The 21,076-nt window shown below is 40.6% G+C and overlaps 1 protein-coding gene across 6 annotated transcripts in view; it reads right to left on the bottom strand.

The window, feature by feature from the left end:
* MIER3 (MIER family member 3) overlaps positions 1-18,926 on the bottom strand; it is a 31,427-nt gene extending 12,501 nt beyond the window's left edge. For 2 of the 6 annotated variants that reach the window (XM_072749957.1, XM_072749956.1), the window contains exons 1-8: positions 18,418-18,926; positions 16,675-16,699; positions 13,435-13,580; positions 5,194-5,328; positions 3,664-3,784; positions 2,646-2,731; positions 2,366-2,438; positions 14-165 (exon numbers count right to left, since the gene is read on the bottom strand). In XM_072749957.1, coding sequence (XP_072606058.1) covers positions 14-165; positions 2,366-2,438; positions 2,646-2,731; positions 3,664-3,784; positions 5,194-5,328; positions 13,435-13,580; positions 16,675-16,699; positions 18,418-18,705 — 1,026 coding nt within the window. In that variant the 5' untranslated portion in view covers positions 18,706-18,926. Of the gene's footprint in view, positions 1-13; positions 166-2,365; positions 2,439-2,645; positions 2,732-3,663; positions 3,785-5,193; positions 5,329-13,434; positions 13,596-16,290; positions 16,433-16,674; positions 16,703-18,063; positions 18,179-18,417 lie in introns of those variants that run through there. The other 4 variants (XM_072749959.1, XM_072749958.1, XM_072749960.1 and 1 more) reach the window with 4 other exon arrangements.
* Between the last annotated feature and the right edge of the window lie 2,150 nt (positions 18,927-21,076).

Raw genomic sequence — 21,076 nt, forward strand, 5'->3', positions numbered from 1 at the left:
AATTGGAGTATACCTGTTCATTGTCCCTTGTGTGTGTTCCTGCAGATATCCTATCCATTATTTTTTCATTTCCAGTTCTTAATGAGGTCTCAACAAGGTACTCCTTAACTTTGCTCTCCAAAACCACACCAGGACGCCAAAGTAACTGGTCTTCATTTTCATACACTGATAAAGAAAATTCCATTAACACATTAAAAATAGTGAACACACTCACAGATGTATACAACTGTTCTTCCTTTTCTTTGATATGCTTTACACTGGAACAACTAACTTTGAGAATAACAGCAATTTGGTTGTCAGGCAAGGTGACTCTTGCCTTAGTGAAGACATAAAACATTTTTTTAACTTTATTAAGGGCCAAGTGTTTCAGTGGCTAGAGCAAGAGATTTTTCACGGTTGGATTTAACTAACCTATCAGAAGGCATCTATGCCTAGTAAAATCTAATGTAAAACCTTGAAGGGTGTTTTATATTCTCCTAATGAGGGGGTAAAAATAACATGTATAAATTCCTTAATAACCTCACTGGAATTTCTTGAGGTTATCTCTTAAACTCCCTAACTGCCTCTATGATGTGTATACAGGTTTAAAACTGCAAACAAATAAAACAAACAAAAATAAATAAAAAACAAAATATCTGCGAATAATAAAATACCTAAGAAAGGTAGGTTTTTACTTTACTGATTTTCTCCCAAAGGGTGAATTTTACTTACAGGAGGATGCAGATTAATCAAAAATGGAAAAGCATTATTAACAGTAAGAGAAGTAAACTTTCTAAAATCTCTTAAAGAGGTTGATATATTAATAAGTGAAATGTCACTAAAAAAAGATGTATAAATCTATTAACGCACACATTGCTACCATACTTAAAGCTTCTACTTCACACAATAAAGTAACACAGATGGCCAAGTATCTCATTGCTTCAAGTACAATGCATTCTTCAAGTATATGATAAGTACTAAATATAGCTAATAAAATAATATACCGCACTATGTACCAAAGAGCAGGATAAATGCTTTATATATTCTCAACTGTGTGAGGCAGGCATTATTGTTCCCAGTGAGCAGGAAAGTTAAAAATAAAATGTGCCTGTGAACCAGTAAGAATGACTTTTGATGTAAATTTCCTTTCTTCTTTGTTAAAACTGAAATAGGTAAAAGAGTTTGAGTTTATTCCCTTCAAGTACGGAGAAGGTACACCTTCCCTCCTGAATGTGTACCACTGAGAGATGATTACCTCCATTATGTTTAATCTAAGAACTGAGAGCAGCTGAGCATGTTCTTGACTTCAAGGGTTTGTCATGTGGGTGGGGAATGGAGAGGCTGGTCATCTGAAGATCAGCTACTGTTTGCCTTCCTAGGACATCATTTTGAAAGCAGTTTAGGAAAATGTTGTTGCTAGGGGCTGCCAACGCTAACTATTCTAAGGTAGCCAGTCCTCCCTTCCTTTAAATGGAGGATAACCTAACAGAGCAAAGAAAGAAAGAAAAACTCAGGAAGGGTTGTGCAGCTATGCTGCGTTGGCCCCATGATGTCACATGAACAAATCGACTCTACAGAAAACACACATGGCCAAATCTTCAGGCTTCCCAAGTTCAGCTAGGGAAGTGTACCTGTACTTTTATTCTCCACCACACTTTCAGAACCAACTATAACTAGGATCTGACAAAAACGTGAAGAAATACTGATTACACTTAAGTAGGGGTGTACAAAACATGAAACAGAATCCTTGTATTCCACCACCTTCTCTCTCAGGGCTTGCAGAGGAGAATTTCTTCTAGATTCTTTATTCATCAACGGTTTGTTTCCAAGAAGATTTTATCTCCTATGTGCTATAATCTCCTGTTATCTCAGGTCATAACATTCTACCCACTTCTACCAGACTGAGACACAGGCCAAGCAGATGCACACGCAGAGGCATTCTACTACTTTACTGGGGCCTTAGCATCCCTGTAAGGCTACACAGCCTTACTACACAGGGAAAGAAGTGGTTCTGAGTCTCAAAGTTAATTGTGATATATTATTCCCAAGTCAGGTCTAAACCTTTGCTGGTTCCAAATCTATCTTTACACTGCAAGGTTGAGAGGCACCTGGGTGGCTCAGTCGGTTAAGCATCTGCCTTTGGCTCAGGTCATGATCCCAGGGCCCTGGCATCAAGCCCCACATTGGGCTCCCTGCTTCTCTTCTCCCTCTCCCTCTGCAGCTCCCCCTGCTTATGCTCTCTCTCTGTCAAACAAATAAAACCTTTAAAAGAAAAATTAATATATACTGCCAAGGATGGTATATTATCAGATAATTAAACAAACATATTAAGGGGTAACTTGGCCTAACAAATATTATCAAAATCAAAATCAAAAGCCTTACTTACCTTTCTCATCACCATCATACTCTCCAAGGTAAGGGGGGATCTCTGCCTGATACTGTAAACCGATCATTATTTCCTACAAGAAAATTCAGATGTAAAAACAACTTATAAAAATATACTGAAAAACAATTAATTAGTTATTTAACAATTAATCAGTTACTATGAGTCAAAAGAAATTTCATCTTGCAACAGCAAAACTAACTTAAATTACTTCACAAATGTTTTAAAAAGCTATTTTAGTCCAAACTGTCTACCAAGTTATTATGATGGTAACTCAACTTACTTTCCTCAAATCTTCAGGCGAGTTACCACTGTCCGTTTCAACATCTTCAACTTCTGATTCCTTATCTCCATCACATGTAGTATTTGCTTAAAAGAAGAAAATTAAATTTAAAAAAAGTTTTTATTGTCTATTTTTGCAGTACCCAGAAGAGTGCCTGGCACATGGGATTTTATAAAAACCTGTTGAATGAGATCAGTACAAATATACTCAACTTCTTGTAGTATGCTCACATTTTAACACTAAGCAAAGTAAGACACTAAAAATACTAAGAAAGTGCATAGTATCCTTAAAGTGTTTTGGTCTACTATAAAATAGTTTGGAAAGGCAAAAGGAAAACCACTACAGTCACCTTAAAAAAGAACAGAAAACACTGAGGTTCTTATTATGCTCACCCAGAGTTAGCAGATTAAGTCTATCAAAATTATGCTTTTGTACACATATACCTGCATGTGTATTTGCATTTGTTAAGTGAACAGTTCTTCCACAATCAAAATACATTAAAAAATAAGCAAGGTTGCAGATAAGAAATTATTTCACTTCAAAAGCCTTTTAAATATTGCTGATTTTTACATTAAGGGGCAACGCCAAGAACTAAAAAGAAAAAAAAGAATCAAATCACTAAAAAAATTTTTAAATACTTTTTAAGCACCTGTTTTCAAAACCAGGAAAGTAAAGGGTCTTTTAAAAGAAGTCCATAAAATTTCATGGTTGAAGAACTAAGATTGGTTACCATAGCAACAGATGAATCTTGGGAAAGAAAATACACAGCCTTGCAAAACTAACCAAATGTTTTAGGTTTTCAAATAATGTTGGTTCTCCTCTATCCCAATAAAAGGTTACAATCTTATTTGGATTGTAAGAAAATTGTATTTCCATTCAGCTAAACACTGAGAATATTCTGACAAAATATTTTTTTGTCTTTTTTTTTTTAATGTCTGATAAACTAGTGAATACCATAAAATGTACTTGAGCCACAGTATCAGTGCTACTATTCATCACTAATGACTGAGCTTCTTACATCGTAAAGGCCGAGGGAAGAAATCAGAAGTTTCGTGGGAAGTCACAGACGGTGTCAGGTCATCCGCAGAAGATTGAGTTTCTTCATCATCACCCGACAACAGGTCTTTTGCTATCTCCTCCTATAAGAATTAAGAATGCAGCACTATCTCATTAAAAAAATTTTTTTAATAAAAAAAGAAATTACACCTTACCAATTTCATTTTAGTCATAAACATATTATGTATTACAATACAATTAAGAACTTGGTGAAGTCCCCTTAGTTTTGAAAGAAGTAAATCTGAAATGCTCCCATAATGTACATAAATATTTTAAAACACTTAACATTTAATTATATATAATATTTAATAACTATACTATTATACACTTAAATAATCTGCTTAACTTACAGATAAGCAGAAAGCTTATCTGAACCTGTAGGCTATTTTTTAGTGAGTTTACAACAAAAGTCACCTTATTTCTAAGTGATTAACAATTAAATTCACTTTCTGCTAACATAAATAAAACCAAAAAATTCCCCAAACCCTTCTCTTCCAAAAATTTAAAAATCTAATGAAAAACTCTGACTAGTTATATTATTTTAAACAAAACAAAGAAATGGGTCTTTTTAAGATTTTATTTATTTATTTACTCATGACAGAGAGAGAGACAGAGACAGAGACAGAGAGACAGAGACATAGGCAGAGGGAAAAGCAGGCTCCATGCAGGAATCTTAATGTGGGACTTGATCCCAGGACTCTGGGATCACGCCTTGAACCAAAGGCAGGTACTTAACCGCTGAGCCACCCAGGCGTCCCAAAGAAACGGGTCTGAATTAACTTGTATCTAAGTATATAGTCATCCGTGTACCTGGTACACAATAGGCACTCAATATTTGCTGAGTGACTATGGTGATTATGGTGTACATTAATATGATCTTGCCTGAAAAGGGGGAGCAACAAAACTCACAGGAAGAGATGTGGATTCCTCTCCCTGTCTGAGATCTAAAAGGCAAGGAAAGCCTTCCAGAGACCACAGAAAGTTAGCAGAAACCACGGCTGTGTGAACCTTCCTCAGCAGGAACTATGCCTTCCCCACAACCAACAATGTTACAGACATATCACCAAGGCCTTGGCTGCTGTGGATGCTGTCACCCACAGAGCCCAAGAAAACAGAACTTCTCTCCAACCACTCCAATACTAAGCCGGCTTGGTTTGAAGGCTTCTGGGGGATTTATTAACCAATGGATTCAAGTGTTCAGAGAATCAAAAAAAGGGCAAAATCTAAGTTTAGATACAGTAGGTCAACATAGGAAAGAAAAACTTCATGGGAGAACACTCAAACAAAAATGTTTTAGGAAGCTATTAGTACTTTTAAAGCAGTGTAGTCAGAGCCAAACAATATTTAAATAGGTTGCCAAAATGATAAAGAGCAATGGGTCAATAAGAAGTTTGTATTTCAGAATTTTAAAATGCTTTCAGTTAAAAAATGAAACCAATCAAATGCCAATGATAATGGATCTGGAATTTTTCTTTTAAATGCTTGTACTCACTTTGTCTAGTGTCATGTCTGGTAGTTCATCAGCAAGTTCACTTGGGGAGCTGTTTGCACTGGAATTTGCCACTGCTGGAATTGTAGGTTCATAGCCATAGAATGCCAGTAAATCTTCTAGAGGCATGTTTCCTTCCTATTCAAAGCCAGGGCACAAACATAAACTCAGGAGATATCACAATAAAGAAGCATAGATTAACTGTGATGCCCTTAATGTTCATAAAACACATTATCAAAACTGCAGTATCAAATCAAAGCCCAGTTTTAGTTTTTCTTTTTGTACCACTGCTAGAAAATAGGGTTAAACACTTAGGACTATTATTTTTTTTTAAAGATTTTATTTATTTATTCATGAGAGACAAAGAGAGAGAGGCAGAGACACAGGCAGGGGGAGAAGCAGGATCTATGCAGGGAGTCTGATGTGGGACTCAATCCCAGGACCCCAGGATCAGGCCCTGGGCCGAAGGCAGGCGCTAAACCGCTGAGCCACCCAGGGATCCCCCTAGGGCTATTATTAATATATTAACAAAAGCCTAACAATTAACATTTTCATTTTTATTTCTAGTATCATTTCACTCTTTAAAAAATTCCTCAAATATTTGCTTTAGTGATCTTTTTTTTTAGCATTCACATTAGTATAAAGATTTGCCGTGAAAGAATTTACAATTAATCAATCAATAACTTCACGTAATTTTTCAGCTTGTTTCCTTACAATTAACAGTTGACCACTTAGTTTATCTTCATGTTGATGAGATGATATCTGAAGGGCAACCACTGCTGAGCAATCACTAACACCAACAATTATTTATATATTACTGTTCAAAATTATCCTTTATATACTAGTACCATATCTCTATTCTGTACAACTGTTTTAGGTTTCTCCTCCAAAACCACTTACTGAAGTCTGTATCAATACCACCATCTTACAGGTGACAGAAGCTTAATTCTGGGTTCAAACCCCAGTACCACCAGTTCACTTAATGGCAGCAATACTTTGATAAAACTACATACTCTGGCTGCAATGCTTCCTGTGTTTTACTTACGCAAGGCCACATTTTGGCCACCCTTTTCCCCCAACTAATTAATCTGAAAATAAGTTGTGTATTTTCTTTTTAAAAATATCTTAATTCAACTATTAAAGTGTATACAACCATTTACAATTATTCCGATATATAAATATAAAATAACATATCTATAGACTACTCAATTTGCTCTATGTTTTAAAGATGTTTATGTTCATCTATGAAAAAATTCATTAAGGTTGCTTATGGGTTTAGTTTCCCCTTTAAGGTGAAATGCCTAAGTCATGAATCAAAAGCATGAAAGTGGTAAAGCAGAATATGTAAAATATGCCCTCAGCTGATCACTAAGTGAGCTGAAATAAGCCAGTGATGATTTCTAGAAAGCCAGTGGTTGCTCACCAGGACCCACAGGATATTCAGGCTCTAGAGTTGCCCAAGATTCTGGCCTTCACCCTTACAGGTCTAGAACTTTTATTTTACACTGTGCCTGATTAAAACAGATCCATGCTAAATGAACTTAGAATAAGGTTTACGACAGAAATGTGACTTTGTAAATTTGCAGTAGGAGACATGTGGCTTTCCAGTGACCATACCAATCATGTCACTCATGAAATCCTTTCAGCTTGGGATTGAAATCAGTTAAAAAGCTGCTTTGGTAGCATGGAGTCAGCACAAATGGAGTTGGGATGGTCAGGATGGCCAGAAGTTTGCCCATGCCATGGGGAAACCTCGTGAATTATTCTTCTCCCAAATCAAAGTACAGAACCCCTCAAATGTACCCAGAACCAGATTCTGAGTCTCTCTAAACCTGCTCCTTGCAGATTCCATGCAGCCCATTCCCTGTGGCTCATACTGGTTCTAAGAAGAGATTAGGTTGCAGCTTTTGCAAACCACCTGTTTGTAGTATTTCTTCAAAACCTCATGGTCCATGAGCTGAGGAGATGTCAATTCTCATGCATCATACCCTAATAGCCCACCTTTCCATCAAACATTTACTGGGTTTTAGGTATTGTGCAGAGGTTGCTAGCTGTGGATACAGAAAAGAAATTTATAGAAAAATCCCTGTTCTCAATGAGTTCAGTCTTGATGGAAGAAACTGGGAAGTTAACAACTATAATACAATGTGTTGGTTGCAATCATTAATTCTGGAAATGGTAGTATACATTTGTAGGTACAGAGAAGGGAATAACTACAGTCTAGAATAAAGGCATGCATGAGGGTAGGAGGTGCCACATAGGGTGCAAAGACTGAGCTAAGTCTTGAAAGATGAATAAGCATTTGACAGATGAGGGCTGTGTACTAGGGACTTGTGGAGTGTCACAGAAACACTGACTGAGCAGTTACTGGGTGCCAGTAGGCCACTGTGCCAAGTGCCAGGATGAAAAATAGGTCTTACCCTTCTGCTACATACAGTCGGGGGCGGCGGTGGGGGGGGGGGGGGGACGACAAATAATGACAATACACAAAAAACAAAACTGCCAATTAAATGAATGCAAAGGAAACACATAGGGTCCTGAAAAACAGAGTAATATAGAGAGTTTACTTTCACAGGGTCAAAGGGAAGACAGAGAGTGCTCCTTACTCCCAGGGCAATGGGAAGTGAATGGAGACTAAAAACACAAGTGGCGGGGGGTGGGGGGGGGTGGGGGGGGGGTGGAGTGCCATGACTTTACTTCTTCTTAAATGTTGGGCAGCTACCTAAAGAAAAATTTGAAGAGGTGGAGAGACAAGAAAAGAGTAGGGAGACCACTTAAGGGTCTCATGATGAAATAAGGTAGTGATATAAACATGGAGACATGTAAATAGATGATATATATTCTAAAGTGGAATCAAATGGGTTCCTGGATATAGGAGTGAAAGGGGGACAGAATGAGGTCTCTCCAGATTTCAATATGAGCAACTCCATAAACAGTGGTAACTTTTACTGAGACAGAAAGGACTGAAGGAAAGGCTTCTGAAGGAAAAAAATTAAGAATTCTGTAGAAGACCCAAGTTTGAAAGGACTATGAACCACCTAAGTAGAAGAGTCAGGTTGGCCAGCAGCCTGGTACTCAGAGGATCAGGCTGAGCTAAAGATATAAATCTGGCATTCGTTAGCATCTAGATGTATCTAAAAGCCAAAGAAAGTGGGAAGGTAGACAAAAAAGAAAAGGGAATAAATGCTTTCTTAGAAGTACTTCTAGATATATTACCCTACAGGCAATAGGATATATCTGGAAAATTTTAAGCATAATATGCATTTTGAAAGTAACATTCTAGGGGAAATAGAAGAATGACAGCCTCAACTAAGGAAGGGAATTATCTGAGCAAAATTAAGAAAAAAAAAAAAGAATGTTTTTCTTGACCTACTTGATAAAGTGAATAAAAGTGATGGAGGAGTCTAAATGGATTGCCTGTATCTGGCCTGGAAGGCTAAAACACTTATAGCACCGTTATGAGGCAGAGATATCAGATAGATAAACTTGAGGGTGGAGAGCATGGCAGAAATGATAATTCAAGGCAGAAGCCGAACCAATGGCTTTGAATACGATCATCCAGAAAAGGCATATAGAATGAGAAGACAAAAGCTAGAAACCAGGGGAATGCCATCAATTAGAACATAGGCAAAGAAAGAAAAGCCCATAAACACAACAGAGGGAGATACCAGAGAACTAAAAGAAAGCAGAATTACATAAGCTAAGGAAGAAACAAGTGTGGAGACAGACACCAGGGATATAGTCACTTAGGTCAAATATCAAAGAGAAATCAAGCAAAATAAAGAGTGACAGGAATTCTCTGTACCTGTCAAGCAGGAATTATTGGTGACCCTACAGCCTACTAGGAGAACCAAAGCTGAATCAATGAAAGGGAGAAAGTACATACACTATAAAAGGAGACTCACTAAGGGCAACACAGGGATCAAAGAATCTCTTCCAAATTTAGGAAACAAAACGTATGAGTGGGATTTTCTATGCTGAAATAAAAAGATAAGTGGAAAGAACAGACTCAGGGATGGAATTACGAGTCAGCCTAGGATGTGGCATATACTCTTGGAACTGTACAGAAAGAATGAATATAAAAGTCAAGTTTGTTCATATGGGGCACACAGGAGATTCTAGGTAGTTACTCATGAAAACCTTACTTTCTCTATAAAGACACAAGTAGGATCATCTGTTGAGGAAGCAGGTGACTACCTTAGCAGAACTTTATCAACACATTTAAGGAATGACACTAGTTACCTAATGGGAGCTGATGCTAAAACAGAAATTATTTGTACTAAAACTTGTATAGCAAAACTAGAAAAGATGAATCCAATCTCTGAAGCACTTCACAAATGAAACTTCTATTAGACCTATTAATAAAGGCCTTAAGTCCTATGAAGCATAAAAGAAGTTTTTTCAAAATCGAATGAGTAAATCTGTCTCTGAGATCTGCGGTGGCTAGATCAGCTTAGAAGTTTGATCCAGCATCTTATTCCAGGTACAAAGATTTTTCTCTTCTTTTTCTCAGGTATTATGTTGACCCTATTTTAATTTTAAGGGGCATATCTGAGTCTAGTCACACTTATAAATGAACTATTTTCTCACTCAAAAGTTTTATATTGGAAGAACACAAAATCTAGAGGCAGAGGACTCATTAACTGCTAACCCCACTACCATAGTCAAATCACCTAACCCCTCCCACCTCCATTTCTTCATCTGTAAATAGAAAAGCCTCAAAATTTCCTTGATCTATGACGCATAACTTCACATACCAGAAATTGGGATGCATTAGATTACCAATGTATAGATTTCCCACAGTACTGTTCCTCCCTGCCCCTATCTATATTATTTCTAAATATATCATACATTTCACAATCAACAAGACTTCTTAACCAAGGAAATAATGCTAATACTCATCTGATACACCTAATGGTATTCCTGGACTGATGAAAAGAAATTGTCTAAGTATAGGTCAATTTCACATAACACCAGTCTGATATCTTAAGATATGCATTGAGAAACAGTATACACATAGTTTTAAAAACTTAATTTTTAAAAAAACTCACAAAACAGGAAGGATCTATACTAAAGTGTAAATGGTAGAAAAGATGATTTTTACTTTCTTATTTCACAATGAATATCAAGGGAGAAATCTACCTATTATTGTAAAGAACTTCCCTAAAAGTTATAGCTCTAGACTAGTAATTAAAGCCTCAGAAAACAGTAACATGAATAAACTAAAATATAGAAAGACAGGACATAAATCTTATTTTATACATTTAATAACATAATCTAGTCACATAATGTATTCTCTACACCAAAGTACTACTATAAAAAGCTGGGTTTTTTTTACCTCTTATTTTCCACAATACATAATGTACTAAAAATTTGTAAGCACTAAAACACAAGCCATATTTATTTATTATAAGTATAAAAACATTATAATTTCTAAAAACAAATATTAACATCAAGTCCCTAAGACTGTGAACATGTATGAATTCCTAAATCAATGTTCTAATAATAAAAGATTAACAGAGTACATTAAATGATATAGAAATAATTTTAAATTTCTTCTATAAATGATCTTTACTCTTTTTTTTTTTAAGATTATTTATTTGAGAGAGTAAAAACAAGAGAGATCACAGAAGGAGAGGGAGAAGCAGACTCCCTGCTGAGCAAGGAGCCTGATGTGGGGCTCAATGCCAGGACCCTGAGACCACAACCCAAGCTTAAGGCAGACACCTAACCAACTGAGCCACCCAAACACCCCTAATTACCAGCGTTTATTAAACAAAATGAAAATCATAGCAATAGGACTAGGTATTTTTGTTAATAGCTGAGAATTCTTTACTGTTCATTATTTCTCTAGATCTTTCCCAATGTCCTTTTAAAACCTACTAAACAAGGGGCACCTGGGTAGATCAGTGATTAAGCATCTGCCTTCAGCTCAAGTCATGATCCCGGCGTCCTGGGATCAAGTCCTTCTCCCCCCTGACTATGTCTCTGCCCCTCTGTGTCTCTCATGAATAAGTAAAATCTTTAAAAAAAAAAAAAAAAAAAAAACACTAAACAGGGGCATCTGGGTGGTTCAGTCAATTAAGCACCTGACTTTAGCTCAAGACTCAGTCCCAAGGTCCTCAACGGGACCTCTGCTTCCCTCTGCCCCTACTGCCCACCCACCCTACCCCCATTCCACTCATGTGCTCTATGCTCTATTAAATAAAATCTTTAAAAACACCACTGTAAAAAAAAAAAAAAAACCTCCACTAAATACAGGTTAAAGTAGCTATTACTACAATCTCTAGAAGTAAAACCTACAAGTCTGAAAAATAAAAATCTTACCAGCCCATAAAAATCTCAACCAGATTACATACTCAAGTAGTAACTGAGTTAACACATTAAATGAAATTTTAAGTTCTTATTTTACTGATAAAACAGCTATTTGCATGTCTAAAATGCAGTCCAGTTCATTTTATATCACTTTCTTATTTCATGCTGTAACTATGCTGTCTCCCTATGTTTAACAACAAACACGTAATCAAGGCAGGGGCCTTATGAGACCACCTGAAACTTTTGCCATGGGCCCAGGGTGGTCTTCTGACTTATAAATGTGCAGAAGAGGGTGCCTGGTCAGTTAAGCATCTCCCTTTGGCTAGGGTCATGATCCCAGAGTCCCAGGATTGAGTCCCACATCGGGCTCCCTGCTCAGGGGGATTCAGCTTCTCCTTCTTCCTCTCCAGTTTGTGCTCTCCCTCACTTTCAAATAAATAAATAAAATCTTAAAAAAAAAAAAAATACAGGAGAGAAGTGTCTATTCTAAGAAGCCTTCCATGAACTTTCACACTAGGCTAAATACCATTTACTATACACATCCTTTCTCCCATAGCTCTCATCGCTTACTGCCTCCATATACAGTTAACGTATCATATTAAAAATCTTTGTTCCCTTTTGTCACTCTACTTTAAACTGTAAGCTTCTAGAGCTCAGACACATTTTCAAATTGCTCATTTTTGCAATCTGCTTGTAATTCTCCGTTATTCTAGGTTACCCATTCATAAGAGGTAGGAAGGAAGTGCCTGAATAAAGCCAAGGCAGAGCTCAAGACTCTTGGGAATCTTTTCTTATCAAAAAGCAACATTTTATCATCACCCCTTAAAGGAGCAACACCCAAAGTTTTTCTTCTTATTTTCCAACCATTTTATCTCTATATTCCCAAATCTATTTGACTATAAGCTGGTTTCGGTTTTTTTGTTTGTTTGTTTGTTTTTTAATGATTAAATCTAACAGCAACTGTGTTGGATTAATTTGCCAAAATTAGGAATCAGGTCTACCAGAGTAAGCCTGGGGTCTAGATCCTGAAGAATGCCTCTATTTCCCTGTATATTAACATGAAGGGAGAAATACAATAAAAACTCATCTCTGCCTCACAAGGACAACAGAAGAGACTATGTAAGAATGTGTCCTGTCTTCTTCAAGAAAAAGAGGTATAAAAACTCAAAGGATTAATCTAATTCAATATTATTCCTGAAAGCTTTTGTTACTCTGGGCTGATGAGAAATGTGCAAATAAGGTTAATTTATAGATAAGTATAATCCTACATTTTTTTCAAGTGATCCCTATGGAGACCTCTCTCTGTAGTCCTGATATAAATATGTGTTTTAAAATCCTGTTCGATTTCCATTTACAATGATTTGGGGTTTAAGAAATTATAAATTACATTTACTCTTGTCAATTTTTTAAAAAATGAGGGGTAGAAAATGGGACATTATTACTTTACAATTAAAAATAGAGTAAAACTTTTTCAATGTTCTTTTAGTACTCTACCACAGTACAAGTTATTTAAAGGAAAAGACTTCTCCCTGTGTCTACTGCAGTGTTCAATTAAACTCAAGTGTGACTCCCCAGCAGAACAGTGTGGTATAATGCGCTGGGCTGGGCTAACATTCAGAAGCAAGTTTAGGGCCCACAGGTCTCTCTATCTCATTATTCTCACCTGTAAGATGACCAGATGTACTTCACTGTGCTTCAAAAACTTAAAAATCAGATTAAGAGATAGAAAATAATTCTGAAAAGTCAAATGAAAATCTACTCATTTATTAGGCTTTCCTTCAAAATAATGAGAAAATCAGTGACTGAAAGGTCAAACACAAAGATGCAGATTCTATTTTTATTTCAGATAGATTGTAAAATAACTTATAACAGAATTTCAAAATCTTTACTATGAGTTTGCTATTAAAATATGAAAGTTAAATCCTTTACCTTTTCTAAGTCTTCAATTTCAGAACTGAAGTTTTTACCCTCATCCATCATTTCCTCTTCTTCAAGAGTTCTTTCATCATCATAGTCATGGACCAACATCTCAGCAGTGGGGTCAAAATCATGATCCTCAGAAGACAAAGACCCAACTGGAATGAAACAAACTGAATCACTTTACATATTCATAACGCTACTTACAAGAGAAAATAATTTGTGTTCTTCTGCTAGTTCCTTTTAATGTTTATGTGTGAGCTTTATTAAATGCATTTACTATATACTTAACAGGTTATAAAAACCATACAGTTCTGAAAAGGTATCTAAATCAGCAAAAGAACAAGGCAGAGTAATTTAAACACTTTAATAAGAAGTCCAGTCCATGAGAACAAGACTTACAATGCCAGCAAAATGACTCCATTTAGGAGAAATACTAAAAAAATGTTTTAAAGCTCAAACCTGTTTGTCAGTTAGCTTAATGCATTTGTCCAAAAAGCAAGAGAAAAATGACAGAAGGATTATGAATGGAAGATTTCACAAGAATCTGTTTTACCATAAGGCTCAATACTTCAGGCAAAGAAAATATATAAATTTCACTCAACTTATAACCCTCAAAGGTACAAAACCCAACAGAAATCTGGTTCATAGAAAAACACAAGTTTTTGTGAAGCAGCTATACAGCAAATCAGTCTCTAAAGGTCTGTCATTTTTCATGTCCATAACTGTATTTCAAGCTCTCCACACAGGCATTAAACTATAAGAGCATACTTTTCTTTAGACTACTAATAAAGCAACTAGTTTTTAAGATTCTGTGAGGAAATATTAAAAATCATATCTACAGGTTTTTGAAAGATGTAACCTGTTGCAAGGTGTTTTGGCCAATTCATACTGGTTTATAAAATCATAATGCTTTTTAATGGCAAATGTGAAGTCACCAGAATATGCTGAAAACCAAGCTGAGAAATGAGTAAGATTCATAATGCCAAGATAATGAAATCGAATTTATGAAAAAATGGAATTTTCTCCATTTTACTCTAGTATCTAATTCAATTAGACCAGTAACTCTCAGAGCAGGAAAAGAATCTTGGTGTAGTGAAAGCAAGAGGTAGAAGGTCGCACATTTAACATAAAAAGTTTTTTGTTTTTTTTTAAGTAAAGCTATTTAACATCTTAAATTTCAAACATTTAAGGACAGTATGAGATCATTACCAAAACACTAATCTACACCAAAGATTTTTCACTATAAAAAAAAAAAAAAAAAAAAACACACAGACATAATTCAAAGATTTTGATTCTGAGTTTGGAGAACTCTAATCATTAGTCTTAAAAATAACACAATTTCTCTGGAACTCAATTCCTTAGGAAGCTTACATTACGTTATTTTTTTAACATTGAAAGATATTATCTGTGTATTTCAAAACCTGTTGAAGTACAGATGGTTTAACTTAATTTTAAGGAGAAAGATGAATATTTATTAAAGAGCTCAAAAGCAGAACATCCACCATTATCGATTTCCTATTTTTGAGGAATTCCTGGAAACCTCTGCAGTATACAAAGTGTCAGGGATGAAACAGATGGTAACTTTTCCACCTCTTTGAGAGCAGAGCTCTCTCTCTGTCCTTTTTTTGTAATCCCCACATCACTGGTCACAGTGCTCTTCTCTCTTAAAATGGAAGTAAAGGGCCAGAAATCAAAGGGCCTGAGGGTCTACTCCTGGCTTTGTCCCTGGCTTGCTGAGACCTGAGGCAAGTCATTTAAACTTTCTGGGCCCAGGTCCAGTTTTTCATTTGTAAAATGATTAGTGTTGGCTTAGATGACCTCAAGAGCCTCTTCTAAGCTCTAAAATTTTCTTTAAAATTGGCTACATGATTAGAAACAGGTTATAAAAGTTTGTTTAAACACCAAAACTACACTGTCTTCTTGCTCTTTAGATTACAACTTCTTAAAAGCAGACAGTGATGCAAAATGGAAAAATTCCATTATCATCCAGATGTTTGGCATCATGTATATAAATATTCTCTTCCTGAAATCAGTTATGACAAAGAAATGTTTGTCTCAAAATTAGAAAAACTTTTAAAAACAGTTTTTTTAAATGTAAAGATGTAAACAGCTACTTAAAAAATAACCACAGATTTCTTCTGCTTAATGATTATTTTATAATACCTTGAAAGATAATCAAGTGAGATCTTAAAAGTCAACTAAATACACAAAGTAATATGCAGGGAAATGGGCTGTTCACTCTAAGGCAACATGTTGTAAGGGAAGATTTGGAAGCTGTTCCAGGCTCTATTAACTAGGTGACTCTCAGTAGAGTTATTCAAAAGTTTTCTCAAGTGTAAAATAAAGGACTTGGAGTAGTTCAGAGGTACTTTTCCTGGAGACTATTAGAGGGAAAAGAGGCAGCCAAAAAAAGGCTGGAAAGAGGGTCAGAAATTGAAACAAAGCTGACCTGTCCATGATGGGATTCAGGGGTGCCAGAAACCCCAAACTGTATGCAATTATGCACACGTGGAGAATTCAGGAGATGATCCCTTGCTTTCATCAGAACCTGACGTCTTTCCCATTTAAAAAAGGTTAAACCCTACTAGATGATCTAAGGATGGGTCACCTCAAAAATTCTGTATTACCACTTTTCTGTGACAAACTTGAAAATCCTGTTTCTTTTAAGGTAGCTTTTACCTAACCCTCAAGTTCCAAGTTTAATACAACCTATAGTCATTCCTCAATTATGAAAAAGGTAGAAGACAAAAATAAGGAGAGACAGGAGTCATGGTTAGTTAATAAGTAATATAAGTAATCCCAAAGTTTCAACAAATTAAAGAGTTGATTTCTCAAAAAAAAAAAAAAATTGAAATCTCAACTAACCTGCGAAAGTTAGTGGAAAGTTAATTTGGGATTAACTGTTTCAGGCTTGGAGAAAAAAAGGATATGTGATAATTAAAGATATATGACTTAAAAAAGAACACTTGTCTGTTGGCAGCTTGGTAACAAGGTTTTTTTCTTTTTTCTTCAACATGCAAGAAAAAAAAAGAGAGAGAGAGAGAAAAGTATAACTTGTTCCTTCCTCAAACAACTGCATTACCAAAATGTACGTTGAAACTTAAAAACAAATGATGCAAAATTCGCAGGACCAATTTGTGTGTGTGTGTGTGAGTGTGCGCGCGCGCGCACGAAAACCTCTGGCAATAGATCTCTGAGCTCCCCATTATCCTTTGGGACCCACTGAAGAGGTAAGAAAATAGGACAGACCTGGGCTCGAACTTCCAAAAGAAGCCTAGGAGAGAGAAGAAAACGTGCGGTTAGATCGCGCAGCCCGGGGAAGAGGCAGCGCCGGCAACGGGGCGCAGGGGAGGCGGAGCGCAGGGCTGCTCGCCGCTGCCAAAAGTCCGAGACGCAGCTCCGCTCCAATCGCTCCCGGCCCCCTTCGGGCCCCTCTTGGCCGCCTCGCCTTCCTCCCCGGGTCCCCCGCGCACAGACTCGCAGCCCCGGGACGAAGCCCAGAGTCTAGCAGGCAACTCCGAGCCGCCCCTCCGAGCTCCGCAAGTTACAAGGCGGAGCAGCAGAACCCCGAGCCGCCGGCATCCCGCTTGCCCCCCGAACCCCACCCGGCTCCCCACCGACCCGAACAGCGCCTCGCGGCGGGAGAGATACCCTGTCCTGGAAGGGCAGCGTCCTCCCGGCACCCAGTCCAAGCTCGGGGGCCCGGCAGCCCCGATCCCGAGGCTGTCCTCCGACCTGAGCGTAGGCCAGCTCGAAACTGGACACCCGCCCCCAAGCCAAGGCGCAAACCCCCCATTCTCCCTCCGAAATCGGAGACGCGGCCCCGCGGTCCCAGAGATGCTGGTTCCTTCCAGGGCGCTCGGTCCCTCCCTAGGCCCCCGGCGAGCCCCGGCCCAGGGGCTCCTGCAGCGGCGCCACCCCCTCCCCCCAGCTCGCGGGTCCCGGTCCCGGGGGAGCAGCCCCGGGCCGCTCCGCTCGCCCTGCCTCCTTCCACCGCGAGCCCCCGGGGTAACGTCCGGAGTCCGGGGCCGCCGCCTTCCCACCCCCGGGGCTGCGGGGCGAGGAGTCCCGCTGGCCCTCGCGAAGCCGGCGGCCGTACCTGCCGCTCGCCTCGGAGCCCGGAGCAAAGTGGGGCGCGAGGCTCGCGGGCGCCGCAGCCCGGACCCGCCGGCCGGGGCCCCGCGCACTCGTCCCGCAGGACAGCGGCGCAGCCCGCTCCGCGCGCGGCGATCCGGCCGCGGGGGGGGGGGGGGCGGTTTCCACCCACCCCGGCCCCCGAGAGCGGCGCCGAGGCTCGGGCGGCCGCGTCAGCTGCCCGGGGGCGCCGCGCCGCGCCGTCCGCAGGCCCGGGCTCGCGGCCGCCGGGCGCCGCCTCCCGTCCGGCCCCACCGCGCAGCCGGCTCGGCGCCGGGGCCGGAGCCGCCGCGGCCTAGTCCCGGAGGGAGCCCGCTCCCGCGCCCGCTCCCGCCCCCCGGCCGGCCCCGCCACGGCCCGCCGCCGCCCCGCCGCCCCCGCCCCGCCCGGCGCCCCCCGCGGGCCCGCGGGAAGGGCCCCGGGCGCCCCAGGCCGGCGCCGGGCCACGGGGGGCCGCCGCAGCCCGCCGCAGCCCGGCCGCTCCTGCCCGGTTCCTCTGCTCACCTCCGCCATATTGGTACCTTTAGGGCGAACGAGCAGCGCCGAGCCCAGTCCCCGGATGGGGCGCCTGAGCCAATCGCAGCCGCCGCCGCCGCCGCCGCCGCCGCGGTCCGCCCGGCACCCGCCCGGCGGCGGCGGCGGCTCGGCCCCTTATAGGGCAGGGCGGCCCGCGACGCCCCCGGCCCGCTCGCACGCCCACCCCGCCCGCGCCCGCGCCCGCGCCCCGCGCCGCCCCCGCGCTCGCCGCCGCCGCCCGCTGCGCTCCCGCGCCCGCCCGCCCGCCGCTCTCGCCGCCGCGAAGTTCTGCCCAACTGGAGGCAAGTGGGGGACGAACGGAAACTAGGGCACGGGACGGACCCGCGTCCACGGCCCGGCCGGCGGGGCCGACGCGGAGGACCGAGCCCCGGACGCTGCGGCCCGCGGGGGAGGGGGCGGCCGCAGGCGCGGAGGGGCGCTCGGCTGACTCGCCCACGGGAGGAGACCGGAGGCGACCGGCGCCGGAGACCGCTGGACGGGAGCGCCTCGGAGGACGGACGGACGGACGGACGGACCGACGGCAGGGTCGTCCCGAGTCGGAGGACGGCGACCCGGCACTTTGCGCCCCGCCCCCAAGGGATCTGAGGACTGCGGGGTGCAGACCTGCATACCCCGGCTCTTGGCCCGGCCCGTGGAAGTGCTGTTTGCCAATCAGGCTCTGAAGGATCGCGCCTGTACAGAAAGAAGAACAGGCAAAGGATCAACAAGGCAAAGCGTTTGAAAAGACTTGCACGATTCAGAGGAGACACTCATAAAATATAAACTGCGCACGCACCCATAAAATTAGAGCACTCCCAGGAGCTGTTAATTACTAAGTAGTCCAGAGCGTGACCCAGGGGTGCACACTCGATAGCAAAATAGTCTATCAGAGGCCCTGAATGGAGTCTCCGTCCCAGAAGGCCGAACGTTTGCTTAGGATCAAAAAGAAAAGTTCTGTGGGCAAGCAGATGGGTGGAGAAGAGAGTGGACGAGGCTTAACGGATGTACCAGCTCTTAACAGGTGCCTTCTGGCCATTTGCTCTTCCAGTGGGAGAGGTAAATCTAAATTTGCTCAAGAACACATGAGATCTCAGTTATGCAAAAATCATTTTCATGTGAATAATACCTACTAGTCCATCGAGATCTGACTCTTAACATTCCAAAGACCATTCAATTCGGAGTAGGGTTGCTGAATCAAAGGCCTACAGAAAGAAAGCATCACTGAGCCAGATACCGTCAGACACTAACTCCTGGCAGATCCATATCCACGCTGAACGACTTTAAGCAAAGTACACAGGAATATTCACTAACAAGTCATGGGTACCCCACAGAAATGAATCCCGCAAGTTCAAGTCAATGTGCCAGGTGGACTTGGTCTTGAGGCAGAAAGCCAGAAATAACTACGTATGGAAAAGAAAGTTTAAAAATATGGAAAAGTCTCCCTTAAGATCCATGGATAAGTCAGATGTCAGATGCAAATACTCAGAAAAGTGTGGCAGATGCTATAGAGACTTGCAGAGGAGAACGCTCTCAGAGCTTTTCTCCCAGTTGTTGCTAAAACATGTAATATTAAATGATGGAGCTGAGGTTTTTGCTCACAAGTTGAGAACCTTTGTAGAAGCTAAAACTCTCCATACTTTTAATGCAAACATGACAAGTCTGCTTTTATGCTGGGGTCACCTTTGATTCCCTCCTCCAAGAGAACATACAGAGAATGAGGCTGAAGACTGGAGGGAAAAGAGTTACTGTCAACATTTGTGTGAAGGCATCTTAAAATTCACATTACTCCACTGGTAAACGTTATTTATTTATGGAAATTTTGGGGAAAAAATCACTTCAACCATTTCAAAACATCGTAAAGACATGGAAAATTACACTTTCCCTGCTGTGAAAGATATCTTTTGACCTTTTGTCCAGCCAAAGCTGAACTTTGAAACCAGAGGCTTGGCACACATTGTATGTACTGTCCTCAATGAGGCGTTTAGAGTTTTCAAAGTTAAAAAAAAAAAAAAAAAAAGGCAGCTTGAAATTAAGCACAAGTGATTAACTTTAGAAATGTTGCAGTGAGCATGCCCTGTGGACAGAGCCATTAAACAGTGCCCTGATCTGCTTGACCACAGCATGAGCCACCACAGACCAAGTCAGGGATCTGAATCATGAAGAAAGAGCCTCCAACAGCCTGCCTTGTACTTAACATTAGGAAACATCTTTTCTTCATGGCAAAACGTGGCTAATCCAAGCTATAAATGGAGTCTGAGATTCCATATTGCCACGTCCAGGAAGTATAAAGACTCATGCATGCACTTGCATGAAATTAGTAGGGTTTCTGCAGATTCTTTTTTTTTTAAATAAACTGTAAAGATTCCATAGAAGTATTTATAATTTTGACTGTTTATATTCTCATAGTTTATGTAGTCCAGGGTATTAAATAAGGATTCACAGAAAAATAGTGAAGCTAAATTTTCAGTTTAAGGAAGCAGAGCTATTTTCTTGCCTTCTAATCACTAGAGAAAAAGTTTACTGCCCAGTCTTACATAACACATTCCTTTTATGATAAAGTGTGTAAAGTCTACGTATGTACCTGGATCTTCACTTTTTTTGATGACAAGACTTCTAGGAGTTGGTACAGACAAAAAGTCTCCTTGTTCCATAGAGTGGAATAAAAACATTACTTTTTACTGTTGTTTTTATTAACCTGTCACTACACAACAGATGGTATTATAGAGAAAACAAATCCTAAGCTGAACACTACAGGATCACCATGAGATTCCTTGTCTCTGAAAAGCTTGTACTGTAACTGTATTCTAGTATGTGGCATGGATGGGAACAAGAGGGAGGAAAACTCAAAACTGAAACCATGGTAACCCTTTAAGGAGAACCAAAATGTAATAGATCCATCAGCCATCTTTAGAAATGAAATAAATCAGCCTGGGTGGCTCAGTGGGTTGAGCATCCAAACCTTGGTGATGACCTTGGTGTGGTGGGATCCCACTCTCCTCTC

This window comes from Vulpes vulpes, chromosome 2 (genome assembly GCF_048418805.1).
Source record: "Vulpes vulpes isolate BD-2025 chromosome 2, VulVul3, whole genome shotgun sequence".
Taxonomy (NCBI): domain Eukaryota; kingdom Metazoa; phylum Chordata; class Mammalia; order Carnivora; family Canidae; genus Vulpes; species Vulpes vulpes.